Source organism: Vigna unguiculata, chromosome 3 (genome assembly GCF_004118075.2).
Source record: "Vigna unguiculata cultivar IT97K-499-35 chromosome 3, ASM411807v1, whole genome shotgun sequence".
In the NCBI taxonomy this organism is placed as follows: domain Eukaryota; kingdom Viridiplantae; phylum Streptophyta; class Magnoliopsida; order Fabales; family Fabaceae; genus Vigna; species Vigna unguiculata.
Genome location: NC_040281.1, coordinates 27,254,440 through 27,263,790, shown reverse-complemented (window position 1 = coordinate 27,263,790; position 9,351 = coordinate 27,254,440). Strand labels below are relative to the sequence as shown.

Sequence of the window (9,351 nt, the reverse complement as noted above, 5' to 3'; positions counted from 1 at the left end):
GTGTGGACTACAAGTAATGCAGGTTCGGCCTATATGGGCTAACGGGTTTGAAATCTTAGTTTATCCTGTGTTTTTTCGTACAAGCTAATAGACTAGCTCGCGTAGTCTGTTCGTTTTGTCATCCCCAATCATAACCTTTATTTAAAAATAATAATAATTCACATCATATTGACAAGATGAAGTATGTTTGAATTTTGCACGTGTTGATACCAAGCATAAGTTTTTCTTTGCCTCATTTCTTTCACAACATCATAGAAGATCTTATCAACATGTGGGCGATTGAACACATCACCCTCTAATGCCTCCTATAATGAGTCTTTATCAATAATAAATTTCCCATAACTATCTTGAGAAAATAAAAGTGAGTTTTACTAATAAATCAAACATAGTTAATGCAATCTCTATCTATATAAAGTAACCTAAATTCTGAATAATTCAAATAATCCAAAATTTAAATTCATCACTTACACAATGTTCGTTTGTGTGAATGGTACTGTGCAACGGTATTTGAGAGAGCGGATTTGGCTGTATCACCGCATTCCTTTTCAATGATTTTCGCGGATGTGGGAGAGCGGATTTGGGGGGATGGATTAATTCATCCCCTCAAAACTGCGATGATACTGCGATAATGTTAGGCAAATGACAAAAATGACCTTGTGCTCACGTTTTCATACTCGCAGTGTTTTGAGAGGTGAGTTATGGTGTGTGTGTGTGTGATTGTTGAGTTCATCATGGAGGGAAAAGAAGATGAGGTGGCTGGGTGTGGTGGACGAGGAAGAGGATGAAGGGGTGGATTGTGGTTGCACGAGGTGGTGGCTATGGTTGCACGAGGTGGTGGCGTGGTGGTGATGAAGATATGCACCGGTTAGCTAACTGGTGTTGCAAGTGTGTGTTGCGTGGATGGCATCGGTTATGTAACAGGTGCCTTAGCATTGAAGGGGATGACACCGGTTACGACACCAGTGTGTGTGTATGTGTGTTTGTTTTTTTACTTTTTTTTAACTTTTTTTAACTTTTTTTATAACTTTTGTTTAAAATTTAATTGTATATTTTTTTTAAATTTAATTCTATAAAATTTTTTACATTACTAAAATTTAATTCTTTTTATTTTAAAATTTCATACAATTTTAACATTTTTTTAATTTGTATTAATTAATTATAATTATTTTTATAACACCAAATTACAAAATCATTCTCTTTTTCCATCAAGGGTATTTTGGTAACTTCCTAATTCTATCTATTTTTACAATTAATTTTATTTATCACATCAATCAAATCTCTCACTAACTTTCATAAAACTTATCTCCAAATCCACTCACTTTACTCTCTAAATCCACTAAAAAAAACACAAATTCATCCACCCAAATCTACACAAATTCATCTTCAGACTCTTCCCCATATCCATCCCCCAAAAGAACACACCCTTAAGCATCATTTTACACATAAAAATACTTATTAAGTGCTTTAAATGGTATATACATAATCAAATTTACAATAATTCCTTTGGCCCTATATGACATATATGCATATGTATGCATTTTATCTTCAATAATAAAAACAAACAATTTATTTATGTGTGTAATTTGAAAGAACAATAATAATGAATTGTGTTATATAATCTCTTAAAATGCTTTGATACAAAGATTGACCCTTTAGTGTGTCGTTAATTGCTAGAGGAGTTTCTATTATGGACATTAGCTTTTGCTCTATCTTGTCAATCCTTGTTGCTATTTTTGTTCTAATTGTTGTCTCATTGGAACAAGAATCCAATAACAACCAAAAGAGAAAACAATGATGCTTCATAAATTACACTACAATAAAACTCTTAAATAATAACTAATTTTAGTGACCAAAAATATATTTGGTAACCAATTTAGAGATCAATTCCTTTGGTAGCCAAAATCTTGACAACTAATGTTGGTGACCAATGTAAAAACCAAATTGTGATAGAAACTATTTTAGTTACCAATTTAGAGAACAATTATAATTTTTTCTTAAACTATTTTAGTTACCAATAACTTTTAGTTTATATATTGGTATCTCAATTGGTCACTTTAGTGACTAATTATTTTTAGTCACTAAAATTAGTCATTATTCAAGAATTTTCTTATAGTTTGATGATGTCCACTAGGCAAGTTGAACAATGTCCGCTTAATGATCAATATTAGACATGTTGTGTTAGTCACACCAATTAGGCACTATTGTTCAATAATCAACTACATGAAGAAGAGACAAGGAAAGACTTAACATTAGTTTGCCTCAGATGAATCTTTCATTAGATTTTGTATTTGGCCTTCCAATGTTGAAAGAGAGACATGATTCAATCAGTGGCGGAACTTGGACAAAAAATTTAGGGGCGCCAAATTAAATTTGTTACATATATTTTTTTTAGTTAGAATTTTTTTTTTCATTTTTTCTCTTCATTTCTTCGGCTTAAAACAAGCACACATAATAGTAGAATTCAAAAAAAATGACTATCATTCGTTATTATATCATGCTATTATATCATGATATCAAACCATGAATACCATTTTGATAAGCCATTCATACCTCATCAATTTGATTTGGTGGGTATTGTCAAATTTGAGGACGTTTTTTCCGGATCGTGTTCTAATAAATTTTTAAATTCATTATATGTAACTCTAGGAAATTTAGAGATTTATTTTTCATTGTCTTGAATTCTTGGTTCTCATGAAATTTCTTAAGTTTAGTTAATGTAGTTGCATTTTTTTTCATCTTTATCATGAACCTTCCTCTTTCCAAAAAAGAATCAATTCTTTTACTCTTTATCATAATCTTTCTAATATAAATTTATCACCTCTCACCTATTTAGAAAAAGATAAAATTTGTATTCACAAATCACAATTATCACAATGCAAAACATAACAAAATTCGTACAACTTTAATTAAATAAGTAACACTATATAAATTCAAAACTTTAAAAAAAATTACCATAAACAGCAGAAAACATAAAATCCCTAAATTTCATAATTAAGGGTTATAATAATTTGGGGAAAATTATAATCAAGGTTCATACAATTTTCATAAAACAATCCCTAAAATCAAAATTAGGGTTTATACTCATTTGGAATAAACTTAATTTGGGAGAAACTTAGTCTTAACTTTTGAGAGTCGTGATATCTCGAAATCCAAGAAAGTGGAAAAAAACTTTTACTTTACATAGGTTGACTTAGCTTAACTTAGGTTCAACTCGACTTGGTTTGACCTAGGCTAAGGTTGACTCGACTCAACACAGGTTTGGTTTGACAAGGATTTACCTACACCTAGGTTCATTTGGCTTAACTTAACACCATGTCAACTAAGCGCAATTTAAGCCCAAGCTAACTCAACTCGACCTACACTTGACTGACTGTGCTCGACTAGGTCCTAGACATTGATTGACTTGATTAGATCTGGGTTTAATTAGACTTAGTTTGTCCTAGGTTTGAGTTGACTCAACTTGACCTAGGTTGCTGTGGTTGGGGCTAACTTGACTAAACTCAAGTTGGCTCGGCTTAGGTCTGGCCAACTCGACTCGACCTGATTGAGTCTACTTTGACATAGGCTAACTCATGTTGGATTGGGCTTGAATTGACTCGACTTGACTTAGATCTGAGTTGACTTAGTTTTACCTAGGTTTGGGCTAACTTAACTCGATATGGACCTAAGTTGACTCAACCTAACCTAAGCCTATGTTGACTCAACTGAACTTGACCTTGAGTTGACTTGTTCTCTATGGAGATATGGCCAACCTAGTCTTGGTTGAGCTAGACTCAACTTGATCTTGACTAGATAATGATTAACTTGGGCCTAGTACAACTTGGTTGAACATGGATCAACCCGAACTCAAATAACGACTGCATGTGGACCCATTCCTACTTGAATGAGTGTTTATTCGACCTGACTCAAATCACTTGGAATAGGCTGACTCGGCTCAACCAAATCTCAAATGATTCAATTTGACCTAAGCTCAAGTCTACTTGAGTTGAGTTTGACCCGAGCGACTTGGATCAAACTTGCATGAACCCAACCTAGTACTACCTTACTTGGATCTAACTTGACCTAATATTTTAAAACTTGAAATGATCTAGACACACATTGATTTTATATTTCATCATCTAAAAATATTATTTCATCTATATCCAATTCAAGTCTAATTAAATGGATTAAACTTATAAACAAAAAGTATAAATTTGAATCCAAGATAAATTCATTTAAATAAACTTATAAAGTAAAATGAATTTAGATAATTATTAATTAAATTTGACAATTTAAATTTTGGATTTTATGTTTCTTACGCTTACTTCAAATTTGAGTCCTTTATCTTCCACCACATTTCATTTTTTGGAACATACATTCTGCAATAAGGTTGACATTGATTTGGTGATATTCTTTTATCACTCGCAAAACAAGTTAATTTTAGTTGTAGCACCATACTTTGAAGTGGAAGGTTGTTTTTGAATGCATTCGAAAGTGATTTAAGGTTACGGTTTTACTAAAATGGCACTGCTTTTGTTTCTGTTTACAAACATTGAAACAAATTTGAAACTTACCTCAAACAGGGGCGCAAAGTTTCTCAAACAAAAGAGAAAGAAAATGGAAGGTGCAGCTGCTGCCTCACATAATGGGGATAAGGAACAAATTTGGTATTATGAAAATAGAGGTGCAGGTGAGAATTAAATGGTACAAAAAGTAAAAGCCTTACCTCATTTATCACTAAAAATAGCAACCCATTACCCTGACCTGAGAATTTCTTCTAGCATCCCCTTTTTCCTTCCTGCACTTCTATAAAACCTACAATTTTCCAACTATGCTTCATTAAAACTATAATAAAATTCCTGCACTTTTTATTTATAATTTTTTTAATTTGTTTCGAAAGATATTTTCGGATCCACAAATATCTTTTGAAACACTCAATCCAAAATATATTTTTAATACATTCTGGAACATTCGTTCAAGAAATGACAATATTTTTCTGATTGAATGGTTTGAAAAATATTTCTGAATTCAAAAAATGAAGCACATAATAACTCATTCTCTAACAAAAGGTAGCCAATATCCAACATAATACTTATAAGTTCAACCTTTCGTAGCAATATCAATCCCAAGATAGGATGAGAAATTTCATGTATATATTCACATTTATTTCTTCTAGAAATATACATTTAAAAAGTCAAATAAATTTAATTAAATTTGATTTAAAAGATTAAATTCACACAATTTTAAAATTAGTGAATTATTTAGGTTCAAGTTTTGAAGATAGACGAATTTCAATTTTTATTGAAAGTTAAGGGATCAAAACCTGAAATTTATTATACCGATCTATTTATACAAGTAAAAATAAAAATTTATTACCTTACATTTATTTTGATAAATCAACACCATATTATTTATCTTTTTAAACAATATAAACATCGACTCACACAAAGGTTTTGTCCGAACATATCTTAAAAATAAACAAATATCACATAAATAAGTTATATTAAAATAGAATCATATATATCGTATACACAAATTACCCTCAATTCTAACGAAATCCAGTTCTCCTCATTTGAGTTACGATATTTTTAAATTGACATGTTAATCTATTTAAAATTTATTAAATCTATCTTAAAGTTTTAGTATAAAATGCACTTAGATATGTTAAACAATTAAAGAAAGTGTTATTCTCTTATATTTGAACGAAAAAAATATATATATATATATATATATATATATATATATATATTAAAAACATTTATCAAACACTTAATACACATAGAATAAAAGTAACAGACTTATAGATCATATGATATAACGAGAAAATAGAAATAAATGTACATGAAAGTTTCCGAATCCTACGAGCATGCATGCAGGGTGGTAGAGAAGTGCGGCGATCCACAAATCTCACAAATTCTAGTCCTTGCCATCAACGCTAATGACTTGTAACATTTTTCACCTCGTATTTTGGTTTTGTTTTTCTTTGTGTTCTTATTGTTTTGAATCAGTAAAATTCCATTTTGTTTTTTGTTACCATATGTTTGGTTAAAAAGTTCAGTCTTGACCTTGATTTTAATGGAGAGCTTTCTGGGTCTTATCAAACTTCGTATCAAAAAAGGCTCTAATCTCAAAGCTCGCGACACTCGTACCAGCGACCCTTATGTCTCTGTCACCATGGGCGAACAGGTTATTATTATAAGCTACAACCTTTGATTATTATTCAGTATGCATTACATTTTTTTTTTCTGCTCCTTCAGCTATTGGGTTTGTAAAGTGTTCGTTCAAACAAATACTGTTCCATTTGTAATCAAACGCCTTATTTTTTTTTAACTTGTTTGTTTTCTAGTATATATATATATATATATATATATAGATATATTCTGTTTTTCTTAACTTTGTTATCGGTCTTATTACTGTTTGTGTTTTTCCAGAAAGTATCTTTTCTCGTGAGTTTTTCCATACAAACCATGTCCATTTCTTGTACAAGCAAAGTAAATCCACATTATAATGTCAATGAAATTAGCCTTTTCATTGTATTTGATATTCTCTTATATAACACAAAAACATTCATAATTCATCATTATATATTAGTTATAACTTCTGAATTGGCTTAATAAACTAGCAATAATATTGATAACAAGAAGAAAGGATTGTAAGAGATATAACATTGAGTATCAAGCAAGATTCCCAACCCAATCCACATCGGTGTAAGCAAGCAAGCAAAGAAAAAATCTGAAAGAGGAAACCCTAATGTAATTTATCTTTCAAGTACATAAGAATGATAGTTGAATAACAACAAATGATAGCACACGTGAATTAACTTTTTTATTTTTAGTCAATATGAAACTTAAATGTATATTTTGAATTCTCAACAACAATAAGAGTCAAACAAAAGATCACCTTCATTGCAAGGATATTTGGCATTAACTTCAAGTGGATATGAAGAGAACGACTGAAGATTAACCATTGAAAACAAATTTGTAGTTTATTTGTGTTGATGCAGAAAGACACCATTAGAGTTTGAGTACCCTAAACATACCGAAAACCACCAAGATCATTCATGTGAAAAGATTTCTGGAGTTATTTAAGTTTGGTAACAAATGTTGTACTAGGTCCTATAACGACCATGTCATTGACACAAAGAAGAAGAACAATGATAACATTATTCGATGAATACATAAAGAAGGGTCATATTGACTCTGAATAAATGAGGAGTTAAAGATAGTAGATTGAAATTTGTTGAACCATGTTTGAGTTTGTAAACAACAAGTAGAAGAGAAAATAATCCCTCAAAAGGAAGTTATATAAATATCTTTACCCATATCACATAAAAAAGGCATTACTCATTTTTATGTGATGAAATCACTAACCTTTGAAGACTGTAACAGAGAAAATAGTTCTTAAATTAGTCATCTTGGCAACTGGACGTGTTCCATCATAATTCACGCCATATTATTGGAACCATCCAAATATAAGTGATAAAATGAGCCATGTAAGCAAAATTGACGTATAATACTAGGACAACAGATAACATTATTGTTGAACAACAAAACCCAATGTCACAAAACAAAAGGAAAGGATCTTGTCACAAACTTGGATTGTGGTGATACCATGTCTATAAAATTAGCTTTTTCATCATCTTTTATATACAATATTATAAGCATTGTAACTCATCATTTCATATTATTTCTAATTCATAAATAATAGGTTGATTAGTAGGATGACAATAATACTTATAATATAAGAAGAAATAATAACAGATGCTTATTATTATGATTTGAGATATTTTCTTATTAACAATATGACACTTCAAACATTCATACCAGGAGACTCTTCTCTTTAAAGCATATGATGATATATTTCTTGTTACTAGTCCAAAACTTGGGAGAATTTTCCAAACTAAAAGCATGACTTCAAGTGTGAAAAGTATTTTGTCTGAGCCACACCCTAAGGAAACAAATTCTTGTATTACAAACCAGTCTAATTTTAGTAATGATTCTTTACAACTGGCTATTATTTGCAATGATAAAATCAACTTATTTGTGTCAAAAATAGCTTCAAATATGTTAGTTCTTTACAACTAGGTCTCTTAATGTGCATTTGTGTGTGAGACATTTTTAATGTATTTTAATTTAAGGAGTGGAATGGATGTGATTTTTTTTATGACCTATTTGTGTCTCTCGTTTATGAAATAAATCATTTTTTATTGAAATAGACATTGCTTGTTAAATGTTAACAACATTAAGTTGTACTTAAAATCATGACTTTTCATTGCAAAAGATTTAGTTTACTTTTTTTGCAACTAACATATGAAGATGCCATCACCTCATATTGATGCAGCAACTAAGAACTAGTGTTGTGAGAGGTACCTTAAATCCTGAGTGGAATGAAGAGCTGACACTTTATGTAAAAGATGTTAACACTCCAATACTTTTGGTGAGTACCGAAAAAATCTATATCAAGCATAAAAAATAATGTTACAAGCTAACATGAGAAATTGATGATCACTCAAAAATGTGTTGTTCTATTTAGACAGTTACAGACAAAGACACTTTCACGCCAGACGACAACATGGGTGATGCAGAAATAAACTTAAAGCCATATCTTGAGTGTGTGAAGATGGAGTTAAGTGATCTGGAAGAGGGTCATATAGTGAAGCAGATTCAACCAGATGAGACTAACTGCCTCACTGAAGACAGCAACTGCATATGGAAAAATAATAAACTCATCCAAGAAATGACTTTAAGGTTGAGAAATGTCAATCATGGGGAAATAACTGTGGAAATTGGGTGGTTAACTCTTCCAGATTCAAAAGGCTTATCACAAGTTGAGTTTTAGAAGTGCCTACTTGCCTTATAACTTTATATGTTGTATTACATGTGTTACTATGTAATTTTGGAGCAAAATATAGAATTTAGCAAGTTACACAAATATTGCTACCAATAATAAAGATTTTTAGAATTTTTCTTTTCTCTAAAGACTTCGGTCATGTGGTATTGCCATTAGTTTATCTTATGAAGCTCGTGCTAAACATCGGTATTCAAGAGAAATTTGCAAAGCAATTTGCACCTTAAACTAAGGACGAATTGCTTCAATTTTGTTCAAGCTGTAAGCAGACACCTTTATAATAAATGTCAATATCCACAAGATTAGAAAAGAGCCTTTGAAATGCGTGGTGTATTTGTGTGAGTTTGGCTTAGAGGTGAGTTGATTGATGTCGTGAAATCTGTTAATGCAGATGAATTCAATGCATTAGTAGAAGTCATGATCTCTCTTAATCAAACTTTGATGATTGATATAAGGTTTTATCCATAACCATCACAAAGAAAAAGGACTTCGTGTGAGACAGAGAGAGAATATGAATATGATATT

The 9,351-nt window shown here is 30.8% G+C and overlaps 1 protein-coding gene across 1 annotated transcript; it reads left to right on the top strand.

Annotated features, from left to right (window-relative positions):
* Positions 1-6,040: 6,040 nt before the first annotated feature.
* On the top strand, positions 6,041-9,056 carry LOC114175808 (protein C2-DOMAIN ABA-RELATED 7-like). Its single transcript, XM_028060615.1, has 3 exons — positions 6,041-6,165; positions 8,320-8,415; positions 8,512-9,056. Exons 1-3 carry the CDS (start codon positions 6,055-6,057, stop codon positions 8,815-8,817), a joined length of 513 nt encoding a protein of 170 aa, XP_027916416.1. The 5' UTR covers positions 6,041-6,054; the 3' UTR covers positions 8,818-9,056.
* Positions 9,057-9,351: the final 295 nt, after the last annotated feature.

What these genes read in the sequence shown, in the direction of transcription:
- LOC114175808 (XM_028060615.1), top strand. Translation starts at nt 6,055, where the DNA reads ATGGAGAGCTTTCTGGGTCTTATCAAACTTCGTATCAAAAAAGGCTCT. An exon ending in CTGTCACCATGGGCGAACAG is followed by an intron (nt 6,166 to 8,319) that starts GTTATTATTATA and finishes ATATTGATGCAG; the next exon opens with CAACTAAGAACTAGTGTTGT. An exon ending in TTAACACTCCAATACTTTTG is followed by an intron (nt 8,416 to 8,511) that starts GTGAGTACCGAA and finishes TGTTCTATTTAG; the next exon opens with ACAGTTACAGACAAAGACAC.